The 25,237-nt window shown below is 34.7% G+C and overlaps 1 protein-coding gene across 8 annotated transcripts in view; it reads left to right on the top strand.

Moving 5' to 3' along the window:
* Positions 1–25,237, top strand: part of Cox10 (Cytochrome c oxidase assembly factor 10) — a 54,656-nt gene that overhangs the window by 19,436 nt on the left and 9,983 nt on the right. For 3 of the 8 annotated variants that reach the window (XM_069833127.1, XM_069833129.1, XM_069833128.1), the window contains exons 6-7: positions 3,265–3,579; positions 5,826–5,971. In XM_069833127.1, coding sequence (XP_069689228.1) covers positions 3,265–3,579; positions 5,826–5,971 — 461 coding nt within the window. Of the gene's footprint in view, positions 1–3,264; positions 3,580–5,825; positions 5,972–7,362; positions 9,343–14,851; positions 15,048–17,150; positions 20,337–25,237 lie in introns of those variants that run through there. The other 5 variants (XR_011333443.1, XR_011333444.1, XR_011333442.1 and 2 more) reach the window with 4 other exon arrangements.

Genomic DNA, 25,237 nt, shown 5'->3' with positions numbered 1-25,237 from the left:
TCAGCGTCGCGACTACAGGGTGAGTGCATGTATAAATGTAAGTGTAGTGTAGGCAATGGATGAAGATGATGAAGATGAATGGAAAAGGTTTCATTGAATAATGTAATGAATTTGAATATTCAGAGGCCAAGCAAGATGACAATATTAAACATAGGATAAATAAAAGAAGATCAGCAACAACAATTTTAAATTGAATATTATGGGGCAAAAATATTTTTAAAGAAACCAAACATCAGATAGGCTATTATTAATTCTATAGTTCAAAATATAGTGACATATGGAGTGGGAACCTGGAAGTTGAATAAACATTTACTTACTTACTTACAAGTGGCTTTTAAGGAACTCGAAGGTTCATTGCCACCCTCACATAAGCCTACCATTGGCAATACATTCTAAACTTGGAAGAGTATGAAATGAAGTTATTAGACAACAGATGAATAAAGAACACAATTCTGGATTTTGTATAATACAGATAATTGGAATAGTATGGACATGTGAAATGTATGGAGGTTGAATGGTTACCACAAAGAGTTATGGAATGGGCTCATCGGGAGAGAGAAGAAGAAGTAAATCTCAAAACACATGGTTGTGGGTAATTAAGGAAGAAATGGAAAAAAAGAGGACTACAAAAACGAGAATGGGAGGTTAGAAAAAGTTGGAGGAAGAAGATAAATGTGTAAAAATTGGACACAAGAAGATACTCTTATGCATTGTAAAACTGTATAATAATAATTTTCTCCTTTATTTCAGCAATGGAAGAAATCACTAAATTTCTCCTAATTTTTTTTTTTTTTTTATGTATTTTAAACTTGTGAATCTCCTCTTTAGGCCTGGTATTATAAATACAGTTAATCTAAAGATTAAGTTAAATCTAACCGAGAATTAAACTCAAAACTCTATATTACAGAGTCTCGGTTAAATTAAACTGTAATGGAATAGGATTGATATTCCTGCTAGGAAATAAAGAAGTTGATCAATGCTGTTTGATTATATTATTGCTGTTAAAATGGCTGACACTCATGGAGAATTTTCAAAGAAACATCTTTATTCTCTGATAACAGAGAATATCATAACCAATACTGCCTACTTCAGGCTTGTCAAGCTTAAACTCAAATAGTTTCTTCTTAATGCTGGCTACGAATGATATACCCCAAACACAGTGCAACTAGACTGAACTATGCATGACCATCCATGATTTAACTCCATACAGAATTAGCTGACTAATGAACTAATAATATTTGTGTGCGCCATATGCATGGTTCAAAAATTAAAACAGAAAATCAACATCCCAAATTTAAAAACAAACTTACAAATTAAACCAAACCCTTTAACTCTATTAAATATAGAGTATAATCTAAATTTAGCAGAAGAAATACTGAAGTCAGAAGTAAACACTGAAATAATGAAACAATTGTCTTTAGAGACAATTAATATTAGGTACCCTCCACAAAACTGGCTTCATTTATACACCAACGGATCCTTGATCTCCAGGGAACAAGGTGCACGTGCAGGTGTTACATGCTGTCTCTTCTCACTTTATAGATCTCTTGGATATGGAACAATAAGTTTTGATGGAAAAATCATTGCAATGAGTGAAAGTCTCAGCAATCTTCTACACCACGTCAATAAATTTAAGAATGCAGTTATATTGTCAGACTCCAAACCAACTATTCTATCAATAGTCTCCAGACACACACCTTTATCTCAAACAGCAGAAATAATTAAAATGCTCTCTAATTAATAACACTCAATAAAAGAATTGTATTCCAATGGATACCATCCCATTGTGGAATCCTGGGAAACGAGAATGCGGATGCTTTAGCAAAGAAGGGCAGCACTGCTACTTACAGACCTGTTACTAAATCGACGTATTACTCTGTGAAAAGATTTATTAAATCTACATACTTAGACTGCAACAAACAAAATTTGATAACACAGTCTTCTTAATGTATCCAGCTGTTTGCTGACAACATAAAGTCCACTATAGTCCACTGTAGTCTATTCAGTTGTTGTTTTTCACGAGAAATGAGGGATAATTTGATCGGTGTTCATTATAAATGCCTGTTGCTAGTAGCCAGAGTTGGGGTGTAGTCAATACATACTGCAGGGCTGTGTCTTCTGCAACTGGTACTGATGATTTTAATTTACTTCAGAAATAAAAAGAAAATTGTTTATTTTCTCAAATAACTTTTCAATTCAAACCCTAAAACACAAATATTTTTGCACTTCATCATTTTATTGCATGTTGCATTCGAGTTTGTTTTTTTAAAACAAGATTAGGACTATAAAGTTCTTGGAAAATATCTGTCATATTCATGTGTATAGCAGGAATTGCGATCTTGCACTCTTGAGCTTTGAACTGCAGTTTAAACAGCAGAGGACTGCCGATAAAGTTAAACTCAAGTCAAGGTTAACTGGTAGTTAAGGTTTATGTTATGAAGCACAACTAAAAACTTGAGTTTAAACTGAACATAAGGTTTAAACAGACTGCTCTTAATTTCATCATTTCATTTACTTTAAAATGTCTCCCTATCCTGTGCAAGATTAATCCAGTCTCTACCATTATATCCCACCTCCCTCAAATTTATTTTAATATTATCTTTCATCTACACCTTGGCCTCCTCAAAGGTCTTTTCCCCTCATGTCTTCCAACTAACACTGTACAGTAGGCCATATGCATTCCTAGATTCACCCATATGTGTTACATGTCCTGCCCATCTCAAATGTCTGGATTGGCTGTTCCCAATTATGTTAGTTGAAGAATACAATACAGGCAGTTTGTGTAACTTGATCACTCTTAGCCTCAAATATTTTCCTAAGCACTTTATTCTCAATCACCCTTAACCTCTGTTCCTCTCTCAAAGTGAGAGTCCAAGTTTTACAACCATACAGAACAACCGGTAATGTAACTGTTTTATAAATTCTAACTTTCAGCTTTTTCGAGAGCAGAGTGTACTGTTTACTTATAAAGTAAGCCAATAAATTCATCTGTAATGTAATAAGTCGCGAGATTTTATTGCTGAAAGCTGATCACTGCTATGCAGGTTGTTACTTGCCATGTCACTTCTCAAATGGCAAGTACCTGTTATGAACCAATTAGAAAATGAAACATAGGGGATCCAAAGAAAGTTGAGATTGAACAGGTTTATGGTGAAGACAATATGTGCACAGATGATGGAACTATTGCTTTTTTTTATCCATTTCATTGTCATTTTACAGGAGTTGAAAATTATTCTGTATTTCCATTTATTTTATTTATTACAGTAGGAGCAATTCCCCCTTTGATGGGATGGGCAGGCTGTGCTGGCACACTGGGCCCTGGTGCATGGATATTGCCTGGAATATTATATGCTTGGCAGTTCCCACATTTCAATGCTCTTTCCTGGAACTTGCGTCCCGACTACTCTCGGGCTGGATATCGAATGATGTCTGTCACAAATCCTGAATTGTGCCGCAAGACTGCTCTGAGGTACACTGGGGCATTATTTGTATTGTCATGTGTTGCACCTGTTTTTGAGGTGACGACATGGCTCTTCGCAGCGGGGTCGATTCCACTTAATGGTTACTTCATGTACTTAGGTAAGTACCCCTGACAATAACTATGAAGGAAGAAGAAAGTTAATGCTAAAACAATGTGAAAAAAAAAATCAATTTTTTTCGAGACGGTCATTTTTCTGCTCAAAATAGGATGTATGCCAAGCCTACGTTCAATCCATTACACATAATACATGCATCACAGTGAACTTGTAAAACCCCACCATTCATTCTCGGAAACTCTGTATTTAAAATGTTTTCTCTACTTATACTAATCACACTGACAGGATGCGAATTAATGGGGGGAATTCATATTAACATCCCTGCCAGGGATAACTTCTATCCCTCCTCACAAAATATAATTGTTTTAATACGAGTATACTTTATAAAGTATAAAGTAAGCAAAGAAAATAATAAGTGTAGTGTATGGAAGGGATGAATAATTTATCATCACCAGCAAGCTGACAACAATCAATAATGTAGGAATTACACATGTTATCTGCTCATGGGTATAATTACTATGATCAAGATGCAAGACAAGCAACTCAGTGCGACCAAGCTTTGAGCCATATTGTTAGTTTTTCTTAAATTTCTCAAAAGAATAGAATTGGAGCTTAGATCTCTATTTGGGGCAAGGCTTCAATTTTATGTATGGTATTTTCTATCTAGGAATCTGTCCCACCCCCTTATCAGAAATCTTAATTCGCACCCTGCTGACTTAGTGTATTCTATGTTTGCCTGAGATTTGTCAAGTCAGACCCGCTGAAGGATGATGGAATTTCAAGGTATACAATTTCCTTTGGAAGAAAAGTAAAGTGAGGGGTTCCCAATAGTACATATACATCATGTCATAGAACAAGTTTGTCTTTGGTAGGATTTCAGTCAAAATTTACTGCCAGTTCTTACTTCTATCAAAATTTAACTCTCTTCACTTAGATGAAGTGACTTCATCTCACAAGTAAACCCACTTCAGAAATAGAATTTAACTCTTTCAAACTATCAAAATTTCAATAACATCTGTATCTGGACATATTGGAAACCAACAAACAGCAACCAATTCAACTGAGGTGTGCCTCAGTAGTGGCTGATGGTCAAAATAATGAGTGTGCTACAATCTCTACATCGGCCTACTGTATACATTGATATGTATTTATCTTAATTTGAAACTCACCTAGTGACGAAATATGAAGTCCATACAACGTTCCTTCTACTGCAGAACTTATCAATTATCCTGGTGTTAAACCCCTCCATCTTGGACACCATGTTCTTTTCTATTGACAATATTGCAAGAGCAGAATGGATCCTGTGAATTGTTGGAGGCTATGTATTGTAACAATTGAACAGCTCCATCTATATTTCGGAACTCAGGTCTTCCGTAGAACTCTAAGTTGTGTCTTTAACACTTTTTTGTTCAGTACAGTATAGCTGTTGACAGCAACTTCAAGTTTGCGTTCAGGAAAATTATGCGAAAAATTGTCAAGAAATTTGCTGTTAACAATTTTGTTGCTTGTATGTAGCTTAAAGACTGGAAACGATAAGTAGTTTCCTGAATTATACGGTCACATACTTCCTTGGCTTCAATTTTCTGGGATTCCATTTTCCGTCGCTTGCTGACTGATTCAGGAGGAACCTCGAAAAACAGGTATATGGCAGTAGCATTCGGACACATGAATTAACAAATACATTGTACATAGTTCCGAGTTCTTCCACAAACAAGCATTCTTTTGTTACACTTTACTTTTGCAATCTCCAAGCTGTGTCGTGCTGAAGCTGACTATAGCATTTCCCCGCGTAAAAATAGCCAATCAGAGCACTGATTTCAGCTTCGCACATGCGCATTAATTGTCTACATTCTCATGTAGTTTTGAGTAGCACAACGTACCCCCAGAGGCACCGAAGAGCAAAGACTAAACACTCCATAACACATCATGAACGTAACCACGGGAAATTGTCAAATGATAGATCAGATACTATGGTATTGCAAATATATTATTTGAGCAAAAATTATCATTGTGCTGTAGCACTGTAGCACATAAGGACAGGCCACCCCTGGTGTGCCTATTATTCAATTTATCATATAAGCTAGTTTAGGTTTAAGAATATGAAAACGGAAATTCATAGAAAGCTGTACATAGTCTCTGAGGGAAATCAAAAGTACTCCTTATTCGTAATAACTTTTTTTTAATTGTTCTTAGATGATAATTTGATATCTTGATATGTCGTAAGATACTGTGAAAGGCACAATACTGCGTGATTACATTATGCTGTTAATTTTGGCACATTGCTTACAGCATGGCGGTTCTATCAACAGTCAGACAGTGCAAACTCACGCAAGTTATTCCGCTTTTCTCTTCTTCATTTACCAATCCTAATGACAATGATGCTGCTTACAAAGAAACATTGGAGTTCATCATCTAACAAGGAAAATGAAGAACAGGTAATTAATATTCTCATTCAGAGACCATCACCACCACCACCATTATTATTATTATTATTATTATTATTATTATTATTATTATTATTATTATTATTATTATTATTATTATTATTATTATTATTATTATTATTATTATTCAATAAGGTTGTTAGAAATAGTAAGGTCTATAACTTATTCTTTTTCTACACCCAATTCTCTTTTAATGTTATACTATCCGTTAGTGAGGTCACAACTTGAATATGCATCTGTAGTTTTGAACTCTATTACAGCTACTGATTCGGCCAAATTGGAAAATATTCAAAGAAAATTTATATCCTTGTGATCATTCTGATTTCTGCCCAATAATTCTGGTTATAGCTATGAGCTAAAATATGAGTACTTTAAATGCCATAGTTTATATGCTAGACGACATCAACTTGATTACCTATTCTTCAGTAAGGTCCTCAAAGGAGATATTAACTGTGAATCTTTCATAAGCAATGTCAGCTTTCGTATTCTAATGAAAGACATGACAGTTCACAAATTTTTCTACATTAAAAGTTAAAAAATATATATATTTTCTTCATTAAGTTTTTTTTTTACATATGCCATACATCAGAGGCATGTTCTATAATGGGGTACAGAGTTCTGATTAAACTTCTGACACCTCAATGCCTATCTGTGAGAAACATCTGTATAGGACAGTTTTCTTCCTTCATCAACCTGTTTAGTAATTATATCCTTATGTTCATTCTGATTTCTGTCCAATAACTCTGGGTATTTCTCTAACTCGCCCTTTATCATACTCTTATCATACTACTTGAAAGTCCACTATTAGCAAAATACCCGTGTGAGTTGTATTGTCCATCCCCTGCTAGTCAAATATCATTCCCAGTATTCTTCTTACATTTTATTTTTTCTTTTCTGTCGTTTTTCCATGGCTAGTTAATTACTGAAGCAGCAAACTTACAATCTGACCATTTTAGAAATCATTGCCATGTTAATAGATCTACAGAAAGATCCAAATGGTATAAAAAGAATACCAGAAACCAGCAATGCAGACGCAATCAATTTATTTCCTTCTGGTCGTTTGCCCTTCATGGGGCAAGACATCTAAGGCATAAATATTACCATATTTACAAAAAATTTTAACATGCAGCATTGTACTCCTCGTATAGTGCATTATAGTTTCATGACAGTGATTTGAAGCATTGTCATTAATACTTGGTCTGAAATTATGATTTTCACATTTCACACTAGGTACAGACCCAGGTTTTCGTCTAGGCCTCTACAGTTTTTCGTCTTTCATTAATTTCATTTTTAATAATTGGGACTGGCCAGAGTCATTTTCAGTGAAATGTAACAAACCTAATCTAGCTCCAGGTCCAGGATTAATTTTTTTTCTTTTCCAGTATCCCCTCCAATTTCTAAACCACGTTGGTGAGGAATTATGATTAAAAAATTTATGAAGAAATATTCCCAGCTTTTTGTTATCAGGGTTGTTTGTAAAAGCACTTCAAGAAGACTATTACATTAATAATAACTAAGGAAGAAGACTAGTGAAGTGCAGTGCGGCATTGTATGAGGCAGAAACATGGACTTTACGACGAAGTGGAAAGAAACTATACTAAAAGCCAGGTTATGAACTGACTAAACAGGAAGTAGTTAGGAGGGTGAGAGGAAAGTGCGGGTTAGAGGGGTAGCCTGTACAGTGATGACAAGTTGATTGTGAGGGGAGAAGGAGAATTGAGCTTTTCATTGGACCTCATGTCAAAAATGTCGTCTGCTAACGACAATCTGGCAACGGGATCATGGAGACAGTGTAGCCAAACTTCTCGGTTCATTTGCAATACCACGTGCATTACGACATTACGAGTTGCATTTCGTACTAGTGTCATTAGCTCGTGTTTTCTTCTTAAAAACAGTAATTTTAATTACTAATATTGTTGATGGTGTTGTCGAGAACTGTATACAGTAGTACTTGAATAGAATAATGAATTCTCCCAAGTGCTATGTTACAAAAAGAAAGCGGGTTTTTAAGTCTGGAGAGAGAGAAATGATTTTGTCTGTATACAAGCATTATCGACAAAAACATGTAAATGGAGGCATCACATCGGTAGAAGAAGCAGCGCGGCAAACGGCTGAAGCGACAGGAGCGTGTTACTCTATGGTGCTTGCATTGAAGAAATCGTTCCATAATGGAGAGAAACTAACAACACCTAGAAAAAGAGGCCAGGTGAGCTCAAATTTACCCTCTTGGATAAGTATGACAATTTTACCAGAGCTGCAATAAGGAGGAAAGTGCATGGTCTGTACAGGGAAAATGATCTACCCACCCTAAAAAAGGTACTGAGATTAATAAACGAGGACGAAGATCTGCCAACATTTTCTAGCACAACCCTGAGGCGACTTCTTGCAGACATGGGGTTCAAATATATGAAACGAAAGCGTGAATCCTTGCTCATTGATAGAGAAGATATTGTTGCTTGGCGTCACAGATATTTCAGAAAAAACGCGAATTTCGGGACTAAGGGAGGTCTATTATTTATACTGATGAGACATGCGTTAATGCTGGCCATTGCAAATCTAAAGTTTGGCAGGACACAACAATTAAATCGGCATCTGACACGTTCAAGAAGGGTCTTACAACAGGTAATATAGCACCATCAGGCCAAAGGGGGAAGTGTTGCTGGTTCATGCTGGTAGTGACAGTGGATTTATTGAGGGGGCGGAATATTCATTCATAGGAAAGAAAGATGGGGATTATCATTGTGAAATGGACGAAGCCCGATATGAAACATATTTTGAAAGACAGCTGTTGCCAAACATCCCCCCGAACTCTGTAATTGTTTTAGACAATGCGTCCTACCATTCGGTAAAGAAAGAGCGTGTGCCGAATAAAAGTGCAATGAAATGTGTCATACAGGACTGGTTGACAAGTAAGAACATTGAATGGGATCCCTCTATGAACATATTTGAGCTAGTGCAAATACTTAACAATGTGAGGCAACAATATGACGACAGCTATCGTGTTGATAGTTTGGCAGAAGCTGCAGGGCACCAAGTTCTGCGTCTTCCTCCTTACCACTGCGAGCTAAATTCAATTGAATATGCATGGAGTCAAATAAAAGGTTATGTAGCAGCCAGTAATAAAGATTACAAACTCCCAAATGTTCACCAGCTTTTAAAAGAGGGAATTAGATTAGTGACGCCAGAACAGTGGCGTAATTATGTGAACCATGTGAAGGATGCTGAAAAACGCATGTGGGAAGCAGATGGTCTCATTGAAGAATTACACGACCGTGTTGTTATCAGCCTTGAAGAGGATAGTATTGAGGAGGCATCCAGCAGCGACTCCGACATGGGTGTGCAGCCACTGGATTGGGACTAAGGTAAGAGAAAATTAACTGCTGTCTAATGCATTGAGGGAATATGAAGGCAGGTGATTTATTGTTTCTCGTTTCTGTAAGCACTACTTGTGACTTATTTAACTGTTCTAATTTCCATGTTGTGTGTACTATAAATTAATAGTAGGCCTAATAGTGTCCGAATACTCTTATTTTATTTATTTTAAACAATGGCTCAGACGGCTCGAGTTTTCCTTTTAGGTTTGTATGTATGCTTATTGATATGTATGTGAAATAATAATAATAATAATAATAATAATAATAATAATAATAATAAAAGAATATACATGACTCAGTCAGTGTAAATATAAAATTAAGATCGTATTCATTAAATTATTTTATTATTATTATTAGCTAAATAGTAAATTCGATTTATAAGGACGACTCAAAATATAATAAAAATTACTATAACATATCTTGATATATTAGTTAATACTATATTATTATTATTATTATTATTATTATTATTATTATTATTATTAGGCCTATTATTTGAAATGATTCATTGTTCGTTCGTTTAACTGAAATGTTTGAATTCATTATAGACCAGTATTTCTTCATTGTATTAATAATTAAAAACACAGCTATGACAGTTCTTTTAAACATTCGGTGACAAGTGCTGAACACGCTTTGAATCTCGCGCTTCTATGTGGCAACAGAGCTTAGAAAAAGAGCAACAGAATGTTGCTTCCAGTTTAGTCGGTTCATAACCTGGCTTTTAGTATAGAAACATTTCATATGTGGATGTGGAGAAGAATGGAGCGTATGAAATGGATAGACAAAATAAGAAATGAAACTGTGCTAGAAAGAGTGGGTGAAGAAAGAATAATGCTGAAACTGATCAGAAAGAGAAGGAGGAATTGGACAGATCACTGACTGAGAAGCAACTGCCTACTGAAGGATGTACTGAAAGGAATGGTGAACGGAAGAAAAGTCTGGGGCAGAAGAAGATATCAGATTATAGATGCTATTAAGATATATAGATCATATGGGGAGACTAAAAGAAAGGCAGAAAATAGGAAAGATTGGAGAATGTTGGGTTTCCAATGAAAGACCTGTCCTTGGCAGAAAACTATGAATGAGCGAATGAATGAATTCTAACTAAATTAAATTATTCTAACAGCAACAAAGAACTTCTGAATTACTGCACTTGCACATGTACATGGGCCATTCTCATGAAACTCGTCACTTTTGGAACCCAAAAATGGCAACAACTGAAATTGTGAGGAGATTAATTTTTTGATAGGTATTGGTTAATTGAACAGGTTACATCAGCTTCTTGTCTATGCGGATGACGTGAATATGTTAGGAGAAAATACACAAACGATTAGGGAAAACATGGAAATTTTACTTGAAGCAAGTAAAGCGATCGGTTTGGAAGTAAATCCCGAAAAGACAAAGTATATGATTATGTCTCGTGACCAGAATATTGTACGAAATGGAAATATAAAAATTGGAGATTTATCCTTCGAAGAGGTGGAAAAATTCAAATATCTTGGAGCAACAGTAACAAATATAAATGACACTCGGGAGGAAATTAAACGCAGAATAAATATGGGAAATGCGTGTTATTATTCGGTTGAGAAGCTTTTGTCATCTAGTCTGGTGTCAAAAAATCTGAAAGTTAGAATTTATAAAACAGTTATATTACCGGTTCTTCTGTATGGTTGTGAAACTTGGACTCTCACTCTGAGAGAGGAACATAGGTTAAGGGTGTTTGAGAATAAGGTGCTTAGGAAAATATTTGACGCTAAGAGGGATGAAGTTACAGGAGAATGGAGAAAGTTACACAACGCAGAACTGCACGCATTGTATTCTTCACCTGACATAATTAGGAACATTAAATCCAGACGTTTGAAATGGGCAGGGCATGTAGCACGTATGGGCGAATCTAGAAATGCATATAGGGTGTTAGTTGGGAGACCGGAGGGAAAAAGACCTTTAGGGAGGCCGAAACGTAGATGGGAGGATAATATTAAAATGGATTTGAGGGAGGTGGGATATGATGATAGAGACTGGATTAATCTTGCACAGGATAGGGACCGATGGCGGGCTTATGTGAGGGCGGCAATGAACCTTTTGGTTCCTTAAAAGCCATTTGTAAGTAAGTAAGTATTGGTTAAAGGTGTGTTAGTAGTCATGTCTAAATCTTAAGTGTGCTATGAGAAATAAAACAAAATCAATTTTCAGATTCCACGGTGTTCACAGCATCTCCACAATGTCTATAGTTTTAATCCGTGGATTATTCCTCTGGCTTGGTAAAGGAAATTTGATTTACACACCGACTTAAAATCAATACTGAAAATGAAATAAGCTACAAATTATTCATCATAATAATATTAACTGATATATATTAAATATAATGCGATTGAGTCACATTAGGCTACAAAATGAAAAAAGCTCACAAACATATTTAATTAATAATATGAATAGTATCATTAATAGTGATAAATGCATTAATTTATATGTTTATAAATAATAATACCATATTGAATTACACTTATTTTTTTAGTTGGTTATTGAACGACAATGTATCAACTACTTGGTTATTTAGCGTCGATGGAATTGGTGATAGCAAGATGGTATTTGGTGGTATGAGGCTGGGGATTCGCCATAGATTACCTGACAATCGCCTTTCGGTTGGCAAAACCTCGAAAAAAACCCAATCGGGTAATCAGCCCAAGCGTTAATCGAACCCATGCCCGAGTGAAACTCCGGATCGGCAGGCAAATGCCTTAGCCGGCTGAGCTATGCAGGTGACTGATTTCACTTATTCCATGAAGATATTATTTAAATAGAAATAAATGATTTACAGTTATAGTAATAGCAATAAAAATAATGATAAATATTTTACCCTTTAATTCTGATTCTTTTTAAGTACATACACACTTACGCCCTACAAAGAAACAAGAAGCACTTCAAACAAACTCCTTTACACAATAGGAAATTTTTCATGATCCATACCACAGTGAACACATTGAAATTTACAGATGTAACATCTCAATTCATTGAAAATTAACAAATTTGGATTTTCTTTACGCCACTGATACTGATGCACCTTTATTGTATCACAGGATACTTGTACTTTAAACTGTGGCTATTCTTTTGTCTGTATGAATTATTCTGACGGACAACTGTGTGAGAAACTATTCTCTTAAAGTGCTGTAGCATTTTATACTTCTTAATTATTGTGCCACATATGATGCGTCTTACTGTTCATTTACTTTTATATCCTACAGAAGAAAATGAAGATTTTAATTGTTGTTCTAGAATCTCTCCAAGGATCAGTTTCTTTTTTTATGTCAGAAGGAACTGGACATCCTCTTAGCAAAGTACAAACTGCAGTGTGCGAGGAAGGTTAGTTTGCTTTTTTCTTCTCTGTGATATGAGATGGAGTACAGCATAGGCCTGTTTCATTTATTTTACACGTGAATAAAGTTTTTTCAATTTTTCTGTTAAACGTTTAAGCTTCATGTTTTCGGCTTTTAGTTTTCGAATAACTTCACTACTTTTTATTAGCAGGAGAGCTTTTTGCATCCTTTCCCAAATTACTATGATTACATTGTTGAATACATTTGTTCTTAATTTTCGTGCAATATTCTCTCATCCATTTTCTTCATTTTTCTTTTCGCTCTCTTAATTCTCTATTAGTCATGGCCGAAACTGTCTTAATTTTTCGTTGCTTCTTTCTCTAAGCACATATCTTACTCTCCAATGCTATGTAAGCAGCGTGCTTTTCAGGATCTGCTTTCACCTTAAATGCTCTGGTTCTATTTTTCTTGCAAGTTGCACGTTTCGACTTTTGACATTTTTTGAAATGTCAGATTTCTTACTTTTATAAATTTTTGTCTTTAAGCTTTCTTTTCTTGTCCTTCCCTTATTCTCATATTTTTTCCGTCCTCTAATCAGTTTACCACCATTCATCGTGTAATACAAATACATGATACAGTCGCAATATTGTATCCATATAGAACTACGTAGAGAGACCATATTTTTCCACCTACATCATAAACATCACATTAATAATAATTATCATGGATTGTGAACTAAATATCGCGTTCTAAATAAATGCACTGTGTTTACGGCCACGGTGTCCACTTCCACGGTATCCTCATTTCAGACTTTGCGCTGGTGTGTTCTAATTACTTTTAAGCATGTTAATTTTTCCGATCGTATTTGATAAGTAGCCTGTGAAGTCATTATGTACCCAGCAGTTGGTAATTCCTCCTTGCGTAGTTGAGCTGGCACTTTATCCACAGTGTCCACTTTAAAAAATGAACACTTGCTACTCGATGCTGCTTTTGAACTTGATACGCAAGTGCAAATATTTGTATGTCTGAGAAAGCACTGACAATTCACCGTTTTTATCTCCCGAATGTTCTGGTAGCACCATATTGAACTTCTCCTTTAAAGCGGCAAATTCAAAACAAAGAATCATCCGTTCCATAGCAAAGACTAAAACTCGTGGACAAAAACTACACCACTTCTGTGGTAACATTGGGCACTTTTATAAAACAGTTGTATATGAGATGTTTACTTCCTTTAACTACTTTTCAATACAATGTGTTTCTTTGTAATCGGATTTATAGTTTAAAGGTGATTTTCATTGAAATTTATATTTTGTAATGAGGGACATTCACGGTGTCCACATGTTTGGGTATTCCTAGCTATGCATGGCGGTAAGAAAATGTAATATCGACCTATGTTTAGGGTGAATAACTAGGTATAATAGTCCTATATTATTTACACAGGAGACATTTTTCAAGTTACAATCCAGTACAGATATCTATGCAGGGGAAAGAAATGTGATGGTTTTCGTGAGAATGACCCACATATACTATACTACAGACCTAGACTATCGACTCAATGATGTTACGCAAACATTTTTACAGCTGATTGCATGATAAGATGGTGAAAGAAGAAAGAAATTTAGTTATTGTTGAATATGTTTAAACTAAAACTTTCATTTAATAATAAGTTATTATTTTGTGTTGTGTTCCCCTTCAGTTTCTGGATATTTTGTTTGGTCTTAAGAGATATGACAACCTAGATATTATTATTATTATTATTATTATTATTATTATTATTATTATTATTATTATTAGTAGTAGTAGTAGTAGTAGTAGTAGTAGTAGTAGTAGTAGTAGTAGTAGTAGTAGTAGTAGTAGTAGTAGTAGTAGTATCATCATCATCATCATCGTCATTATTCACCATTTTATAATGAAATGGAGTGCAAAGTTCCAGAACTTGTGTAGGAATGTAAAGTTTTTCTTGGTTAAAAACACCATGTTTATTCTGCCGATGTACTATGTTGACTTTGCTGTTGTAACAGCTGGAGTTTTTAATCTGTTATTTATTCTTTTGACATTTTTCGCCAATTTTAGACATTGATAGCATAAGCAAAAGAACACTGTGTAATGTTCAAATTTGTGTGTAATATTCCAATCTGGAAAGTTGCCATTCAGCATATAAACATTGTGTGTATTGATTACAGGTCAGTCCAGGCCAGTGCTGATGAAGTGAAGAATAGGCTCAAATGAAACTAGTCTGTTCAGTAGGAAAGCAACTGACGTTGTTTTGGGTAGAGTAACAATCACCTGCTTCTGGAACTGTATGTACATATTTTTTGGTTCCATGAATTTGTTGTAATTAGTTGTCTGTTTTTAAAATACAGATTCATTGCATTCTGATCATTGTTTTCAGTTCTTTGCAGTTCTGAGGCATACCCATATCAAACCCCATATCCTACCCAATAAATTTTACAAATATATAATCTAAATTTAACAGAAGAAATACTGAAATCAGAAGTAAACACTGAAATAATGAAACAATTGTCTTTAGAGACAATTAATATTAGGTACCCTCCACAAAACTGGCTTCATTTATACACCAACGGATCCTTGATCTCCAGAGAACAAGGTGCTGGTGCAGGTGTTACGTGCGTCTCTTCTCACTTTATAGATCTCTTGGATATGGAACAACAAGTTTTGATGGAGAAATCATTGCAATAAGTGAAAGTCTCAGGAATCTTCTATGCCACATCAATAAATTTAAGAATGCTGTTATATTGTCAGACTCCAAAGCAGCTATTCTATCAATAGTCTCTAAACACACACCTTTATCTCAGACAGCAGAAATAACTAAAATGCTCTCTCAATTAATATCACTCAATAAAAGAATTGTATTCCAATGGATACCGTCCCATTGTGGAATCCTGGGAAACGAGAATGCGGATGCTTTAGCAAAGAAGGGCAGCACTGCTACTTACAGACCTGTTACTGAATCTATGTATTACTCTGTGAAAAAATGTATTAAGTCTCCATACTTAGACTTCAACAAACAAAATTTAATAACACAATCTCAAGGGAAAAAATGGAACTCTATGCATCATAATCCACAGTTAATTCCCGATTTACACTAAAATCGTCTGTAGCTGCATTTAGATTGGCAACAGGCCATGCTTGTTTGGCCAAACACCTGCATAGAATAGGAATATATCAGTCCCCTAACTGCCCATTGTGCAACTCAAACCAAGAAATGGATTCGGAACACCTCAAAATCTGTGCTTCAGTGGCTGGCCATGATAATATCTTTGAAAAATATTTGAGTGCAAGAGGTCAAATGACTTTATTGTCAAACACCTGGCATTAGAAAACAACAAAAAATTTTACAAACTTAATACAATACATATTTTACTCGTAAAAACATGTGACATGCTGATATGTCTCTGCCTGCCCTGTTATTTTTAAAAACACATTGTTTGTAATTAAAATTATTATTGTTATTATTACTATTTTATTTATACATTTTTTCTCGTTTTATTTTCGATGCAAATGTTAAATACTGCTGTAAGTTTAATTAATCTAACCAGGTTAGACAACATGCAGTTATATGTACTCTATGCAACATTCTTTAAAAATGCCTTCTGAAGCCTCGAGTTGTATTAAGGTATGGTCACACGTCGCTACTTTTGCAGCGCTACTTTTATACTGCAGCTGCAAAAGTTGCGTGTCGTGTTCACACGTAAGCCAAAAGTAGCGCGCTGCATGCTACTTTTCGTGCTGCGCAACCCGAGTGCTGCAAAAGTTGCAACTGGAGGTTGCGAGTCTGTTCACATGCAAGGTGCTACTTTTGCAGCCGCAGTCATGCTGCAGGTTCCCATCTCCATGTTGACTTCTCAATATATATTTTGTGGTTATGTTCGCATTATTAAGAAACTCATGCGAAAGCTTCCTTATCTATTATTTGCTTTTCTGTCGTATCTAGTATTCAGAAATTGACATTATTTTTACTGTAAAGCTTTTAAAAACGCCTATATACTTAAGTGATAACCAACAGTATATTCACGTAATCAATGTTGGCAACCCTCCTGTTTGGAACTACGCTACGGAAAATTTAAAAAATGAATTATATCGTCACCAATTATGCTCAGACTGTGTTGTGTATTTAATAACTGTTACAAATAATTTATTTTCATCACATTTAACATTAAAATATATCCAAACAATAAAAGTATCATTGACACATTTGGGTGGTAACACTGGTTGCAACCGAGCAAAAGTTTCAACAAAACCAATATCAAAAATGCTGCGGCTGCAACTCTGATAACCCTGCTCACACGTCGCTACTTTTAAGTTGCGCGCAGCATGGAAAAGTAGCGGGCAGCAGGTTCTGCAGCCGCTACTTTTCAGGTTGCACCGTTGTTCACACGTCGCAGTACAAGAGTTGCGCAGTTTTTTGTACTGCAGCGCTGCAAAAGTAGCGACATGTGATCGTACCTTTACTGTTCACAGATCTCAGAAAAGCACCAAGCAAGGAAAAGGCATGTTAGGGTGAAATACCAGTCAGTTTGGGTACCATAAAAGCAGAGTGCAAAGCTGCATTGTGTATGGTAGTGGTGGACTGATGCACAGTTTTCTGCCAGCTTGACTGCTTATTTTTATGGTCATTCTAACAGTTATATTTTTCAGCACAACAGCAAATGTACACTGTTTATTCACCATTCAAAGATACGTATCCTTCACAACTTAGCTTTCAGAATAGCATGATTTTGTGACATGTGAATTGCCCAAGTTTCATTCAGATCAGTGAGAAGATAAAGTTGTATTTTGTTGTTTTAGTTAATGTGATAATGGGTGACTGTAACAATGTGTGTCAGTGTGACATTGGAAAACTTAAATTGAAACCTTTCCAACATACAGTAGCGTGCAAATTAATCCGAACAACGTAATTACTTATGCAAAAACACTCAAACGGGATAAAAAAAAGGATTTAAGACATACCTCAGTAATCTATGTGGCCTCCCTTGTTCCTAATAACAGCTCTGAGACGATTTGGCTTGGATTCCACTAATTTCCCACAAATATTCTTCATTTCTTCATCGCGAAACCATACACCAATGAGGGCAGAAATCATCTTCTCCTTTGTAGAACAATCCATTTTTTGCATTATTCTTTTGCAAATTGACCACAAGTTCTTAATGGGGTTGATGTCGGGTGAGTTGCCTGGTCAGGGGAGTACCTGAATATTCTTCTTGTTGAAGAATTCTGTAGTTTTTCAAGATGTATGGCATGGTGCCAGGTCTTGTTGGAACACACCTCTGCCATCCGGAAATGATTTTTGCAGCTGGGGTACGATTCTGCTTTCCAATAAGTGAATATATTTGTCAGAATTCATCATTCCCTTGATAGGTATTAATGCTCCAGACCCTTCATGTGTAAAACAACCCCAAAACTTTAGGGGGGTATTTGGGTGCTTGTTGGAGATGAGCTGCTGTTACTTTTTCAGATCCTTTCCTTACGTAAGGAACACGGTGGTCATGGACCTCGAAATGAGACTCATTGGAAAAAAGTACATTCTTCCAGTCATTCACTGTCCAGTGTTGATTTAATTTTGCCCACATTAAGCGTTTTTTGCACATAACAGGGGTTTAGCAGTTGCTTCTTAATAGGCTTACGAGCCCTTCGTCCAGCTTCCAAAAGCCTATGCCGCACTGTTGTGACGTGAATATTCGCCCCAGTGGTATCCATTAACTCGCGGGTTAAGTCGACAGCAGTTAGTCTAGGATTTAATTTACTTTTCCTGACAATTAAACGATCATCTGCAGGTGAAGTCTTCCTTCTCTGGCCACAGTTTCTTTTTTTCTGGGGTGTGATGGATCCAGTCTCCCTGTATCGTTTTATGATCGAATTAACAGTAGCCAAACCGATGTGACATTCTGCAGCAATTTGCCTCTGTGTCATAGAAGAATGCTCTGCTAATGTTATAATTTTACACCGTTTTCGTGGAGTTGTATCCATTTGTGAAGATGACAGAATGTACACAGGATTGCAATATTAAGTCTTCAATACAACTGAAATGCTTATAAGTACAAAACGACAGGCAAAATGTCACATATTATAAAAAAAATAATGACAGACCTTCAACAATGGAATTACACGTACTACAGATGTCAATTAAAGCGGTATGAGCAGCAGTGAGGCCAACAATGACAGAAAATGTAAAAATATGTCGTGTTTGGATTAATTTGCACGCTACTGTACATCCGACATTTGTTAATCTTCGATGCTACTTACCCATTAGAGTTCTACAAAATGTTTATTTGGCCATTTTTCAATCTATCATTCAATATGGTATTATTGTTTGGTTTGGAAGTATAAAAATTAATCTTAGTCCGTTAAATTTATTACAAAAATGAATAATTAAAATTTGTTTGAGGAAACGTTTTGATTATCCAACTAAATTAATTTATTCAGAATTTAATGTATTTAATATTGAACAAATTTATAAATATACTCTGTTAAAATTTTATCATAAAAATCTTAAGTTTATATTACAAGCACATAATCATGACACAAGACGAAATAATAATTCAACATTACTAGAACTTAAATGTCTCACATCTGCTGGTCTAAAGCATAGCATTAATTTTGGTCCTCGGTTGTATAATTCTTTAGCTAAATTACACCCAGAACTTCTAATATGTAACCCACTAACATATAACAAGAAAATTAGAAACGTGTTAATGTCTTCAATTTGATTAAATAAATTTATAGCCTATGTTTATGAATTAATCAGCCTATATTACATTAATTGTATTCTATAATTTTGGAATATATATTTTTTCATGAATTATTGTCCTACTTCATTCACGTACGATATTATTTTTCTCTATGTTAATATTGTATTATATAATTTCATTGCAGCTGTAATTTTAATTTTAGTTCCTATTTTATTTTATTTTATATATTCCTCTTATATTAATATATTATATAATTTCACTGTTGCTGTAATTTTAATTTTGGTTCCTATTTTATTTTATTTTATATATTCTCTCATAGGCCTATTAATAATATATCTGAACTGCGACCGAACACAAGTGCTGCCAATTCAGTCCTCAAATTTTGTTAATATTACTGTATCTTCTTTTTTATATTCATTGTATTATTTTATGTCTATTTCTATTGTTGTAATTATATTTTGTATTCTGTATATGAGCTTTGAGGAAAAGCAAATTATATTTTCTCGGAACAGAACAGTGTCTGAATTAACAACGGCTGGATTTCACATATAAATATACTGGAAGTCCCAAAATTACGTTTTGGAAATTAAAGAATACAACTTTATTCTGTATAATAATAATAATAATAATAATAATAATAATAATGAAATAAGGATTAATTTATAGCCACGCCCACTTTCTTGAGAAAAATTAAAGTAATTGCATAGTGCATGCATGCCTTGGTGTTGATCTCACCTTTCGTCACTAGTTTCTGTGTAATCAGAATTAAATACTTCCTTTTACGCTGACAGTTATGATAGCATTGTCTGTAGGTATTACAGTTTTGATATGCTTATCTCTGACGTGTTTGGTTTGGCAGCAAAGTAAGGTGCCTCCAGAAAGTAGATACCAGTAGTTGACGAGTGAAATGCCGATTTTCAAGATCATAGTCATAGTCGCCATTGGAATTTTGCTATTTGTAATTATTATATATCTCTCTGTTAATAAGTAGAATATATATGTTTTCAGTCCTAATATTGTTATGCATCTTTCATTACCTAAGCTATTATCATTGTTCCTTTTATCATATTTTATAAACTAACTTACTTTCTCGCATGCAAAGAGAGAAAGTTGTCTGCTCGCAGATAGTTGATGCTAAGCAGTGTAGAGATATTTTACTTTAAAACAGACTAAACACTACAGAAGCAGGTTCAGACATTTCGGAATTCTGATAAGCTTACAGAAACGCTGATTGTACAAGCAGATTTCTCATTGCACAGTTGACTAAAATTGATAGTGATGCTTATTGCTGTTGTATAAAATTCCCCTTTATGAGACAAAATAAACAAGTCTTATTTCAATAGAAATGTGATTGTTAACTGTTGAGAAGATACACAAGAGAAATGAACGAAGACAGTAAGTAATATATAGACCTACAATATTTTGTCTACACGACATTTTTATTCATCTCATTACTCCAATAATTACATTACTACTGAGCTGCGCTTGGGTGCGGGTTCAATTCCCACTTGGGCTGATTACCTGGTTGACGTAGGTGGAGTTATGGGGGGGCACTGCCCCCCAAACTTGGTCGAACTCTTTTTTTTTTTTTTCTCTCTCTATTAACGTTAGCAAATATTGAATTCAAAAATTGTTCTTACTTTTGTTTATAATTAGGTTTGTGTGCTTAAATTGACGAATTAATGTCTTCAGACCATGTGTCTGGACTATAATATTCATTTTAAATTTCTGATGTGTTAGAATTCTGCAGGTGTCCAAGCAGTCACTTGGAGAAATATAAATAATATACTGCACAACAATGCAGAAAAAGAAAAGTGATCCTGATATAATGTGTAAACTTAAAGACGAAATTAAATAAAATAAATTAGAATTTACATTTTACATGATATCTTGCTTTTTTAAATAAATAGATAAAATAAATGTAACATTGGTCCACCACTGTGGAGTAATAGTACATCTGGCCATGAAATGAACAGGCCCAGGTTCAAATCCTGGTTGGGACAAATTACTTGGTTGGGGTTTTTCCTCAATCAATTGAAGTATAATTGCTGGGTAATTTTCGATGTTGGACCTCGGACTCATTTCGCCATCATTAATTCACATATCATCATCCATACAATAGCCCGGGTTAAGTTCACGGTGCAGCATGCTGTACTTGTATAAGAGTGCGGCTGTTCGGCTACCCAATCATTCACAAAATAAGAGTGATAAGCACAATAAGCCTCAGGCTGCAGTGCAAACCTTCGGGTCCCTTCTCTGTAAAAGAGAAAAAAAAATTGTATACTCGTATTTTGTTACAATTTTACTTTATTTTACAATACCTTTATTAAATGATCATATTCCGATATACTGTACCAACGTCAAAATAACTGGGGAAGGAGATAAATTATGTCCCCCAAAATCTCGTTATATCAGGATTCTATAGTTTTGCTTTGCCTCTCCCCCAAGGAAATTGTTCTCTCTCTTCCTATGCTGGTTAGGTTTTTTTCCCGAGGTTTTCCCCAATCGTAAGGCAAATTTCAGGTAATCTATGGCAAATCCTCGTCCTTATCTCGCTAAATATCATTTTGCTATCACCAATTTCACTGTCGCTAAATAACCAAGTAAAAAAAATTACATTACTACTGCATTACTGATACAACAATAGACCGTTTGAAAATTATGTTGTAAAATTAATACTTGCAGATTTTGTTGCACTTGACTCTCGCCTCGTAAACTGTTCGTGAATCCCTGCAGTGGATTCGAGTCGCTGTTAAGTTTGGCATTTCTCTTCAGAAAATTCATAGTGATACATATGGCGAACAAGATCACAGTTGGAGTTTTTCTCGGAATTCTTCATAGTCCCCAAGTTAGCCACTTGTATCTTTCGGCTTGATCTCAATTCCATTATTCAATAGCATTCCCCAATCATTGGCTGGCAATGCATGAAGGAAGCTGGTCTAGGAACAAGCAAACCTGGATATTCAGTGAACCTTAGTTTAGTCAGCTGTTGTGGGTTGTGAATGCTCTCGGTGTAAAAGGTCTCACAAATGAATGTAATCTAGGGTTTGCTCTTCCTCTTCAGGTTAGCAGGATAACTTGTTCCTGTTTGTTTTTATTAAATGTAACAGTCATATCACTTAGCTAGAGTTTGAATCCCTTTGTAGTCATGACATTATGCAGAACATCATAATGTAGCCAAAACACGTTCAGTTTTACTTAAAATGCAACCATATAATTCCAGCATTACTTTTGCGTATTGAAAAATATTTTATTGCCGGCTTTTAGTTTTTTAAACAAATTATTGTATTCATTGCAGCTTTTTTCTAAAATGGTTTGTTTGTTGATGCCAGTAGTTTTCTTTCTCACATTTAATGCGAAAGAGTAAAAAAAAAAAAAATTCAAGAAGAAAATGTAAAAGTGAAATGATTTAACAAGTTCTGTTTGTGTCGTTTTCGATTCTATACTGATCAATTGCCTGCGAGCAGACAACCAATTTTTTTTTCCTCACAAGCATTGTATGATGACAAAATTTGTTGTATTCCTGAAATGAAAATAGAACATATCTGTATTTTCTCTTTATTTTTATTTTCCAATAAACTATATAACTTTTGACCTTCAAAACATTCAATCATAACAAAGTCATATCCATTACCTTATGTTCAAATTTTCATTGCTGTCTTATTTTGAAGTATTGTTAGTTACTTTGTACAGATTTTGTTTTTTAATTTTTAACTAAAAATGACATCATTCTTACGCACTTATCACAAAAATTGCTACAAATCATACAACTTTAGGTACTTGATTCTTTACAGTTTAATTATGCATCCTATGTATAGTCTTGAAGAATTTACAAGAGTGGCGTGATGGCGTAACAATTGTTGTGATAAATGTGTAAGAAAATGTAATTTTGTAGTTAAAAATCGAAAAAAAAAAAAAAAGAAAGAAAAGAAAAAAAAAATTCTGTACAAAGCAACTATGGAATTCACAACACATTTTTAGCTTCAGAATGCTAGCTAATTAAAGAAATGAAACTCCTGAATAGTTCATTCCTTATCTGTAATATTCTTTTACCCTTAAAACTCAAAAGTAATGGTATTTTACAAAAAAAATTTCAAATTAGTATAGCTCTGAAAATATTGAGATTAGAGCAAACGTTTATATGACATATTTTGCTCAGAATGTCTTTGGAAATAAGCTCCATAAGGGACGGTAAATCCTCGTGAATTACCCTGTGTATGCTACTTGTAGACAGTCTTGCGAAATTGTTGTCTACACAAAGGTGGACTCCCATCAAGACTAGCTCCAAATTTTAATTCCTTATCTGTACAGGTGTCTCCATATATGATATGGATTATTTAAACAAAAATAGCTACATTGGACTCTTCTTTAATGCAGTGTGGAAGTAATATAACTGCACAGATTGAAGGGGCAATATAATACATTAAAATAAATAAAACCTATTATGTATTTTGTAATTAAGTGCATGTTAATTATAAAATTAGTCTGAAAGTCTATATAGTTGGCAACAGCACATTGCCGGCTTATCTGAATAGCAGCAGTCTGTCCCTTAGTCACTCCAGTAGGGTTGCCAGGCTTCCTAATGGCATGGAATAATAATAATAATAAATGTTAATCTTTTTATTTCATTTGCAAGAAAACCGCCTATTTTATCTAAAAACTGCAAAAAGAGAAATCATTCCTTAATAATTTCTCTAATGATCAGAGTCACAGAAATGGTATTTATCGAGTAAACCAGTGTTAACATTTAGGGGAACATTATTTTTTTCTGAGAAAAGTATTCATTTGGGATTAGAATTGTTTGTTGTACTCTATCCAAGGAATAAGCTGTTAAAATCTGCGAAGTTATATTACTTCCACTCTGTAAAGACCTTTTCAGTGTCATCATTATTTCCTGTTATTTGCAGCTTTCCTTGGAATGTTTCGCTCTGAATCAATCATTTGAAGCTTTGATATACTTTACCTTTAAGTATAGAATTCATTATATGCATTATACTTACAACTTACTTACTTACTTACTTATGGCTTTTAAGGAACACACAGGTTCATTGCCGCCCTCACATAAGCCCGCCATCGGTCCCTACCCTGTGCAAGATTAATCCAGTTTCTATCATCATATCCCACCTCCCTCAAATCCATTTTAATATTATCCTCCTATCTATGTCTCGGCTTCTCCAAAGGTCTTTTTCCCTCCAGCCTCCTCTCTATATCTATTTCTGGATTCGCCCATAGGTGCTACATGCCCTGCCCATCTCACACATCCGGATATAATGTTCCTAATTATGTCAGGTAAAGAATACAATGCATGCAGTTCTGCATTGTGTAACTTTCTCCATTCTCCTGTAACTTCATCTCATTTAGCCCCAAATATTTTCCTAAGAACCTTATTCTCAAATACCCTTAATCTCTGTTCCACTCTCAAAGTGAGAGTCCAAGTTTCACAACCATACAGAACAACCGGTAATATAACTGCTTTATAAATTCTAATTTTCAGATTTTTTGACAGCAGACTAGATGACAAAAGCTTCTCAACCGAATAATAACACGCATTTCCCATATTTATTTTGCGTTTAATTTCCTCCCAAGTGCCATTTATATTTATTACTGTTGCTCCAAGATATTTGAATTTTTCCACCTCTTCGAAAGATAAATCTTCAATTTTTATATTTCCATTTCGTAGAATATTCTGGTCATGAGATATAATCATATACTTCGTCTTTTCAGGGTTTACTTCCAAACCTATCGTTTTACTTGCTTCAAGTAAAATTTCCGTGTGTTCCCTAATCGTTTGTGGATTTTTTCCTAACATATTCACGTCATCTGCATAGACAAGAAGCTGATGTAACCCGTTCAATTCTA

This window comes from Periplaneta americana, chromosome 8 (assembly GCF_040183065.1).
Source record: "Periplaneta americana isolate PAMFEO1 chromosome 8, P.americana_PAMFEO1_priV1, whole genome shotgun sequence".
NCBI lineage: Eukaryota > Metazoa > Arthropoda > Insecta > Blattodea > Blattidae > Periplaneta > Periplaneta americana.
Note: the sequence above shows the minus strand (reverse complement) of the source record. Positions and strands in the feature narration are given on the sequence as shown.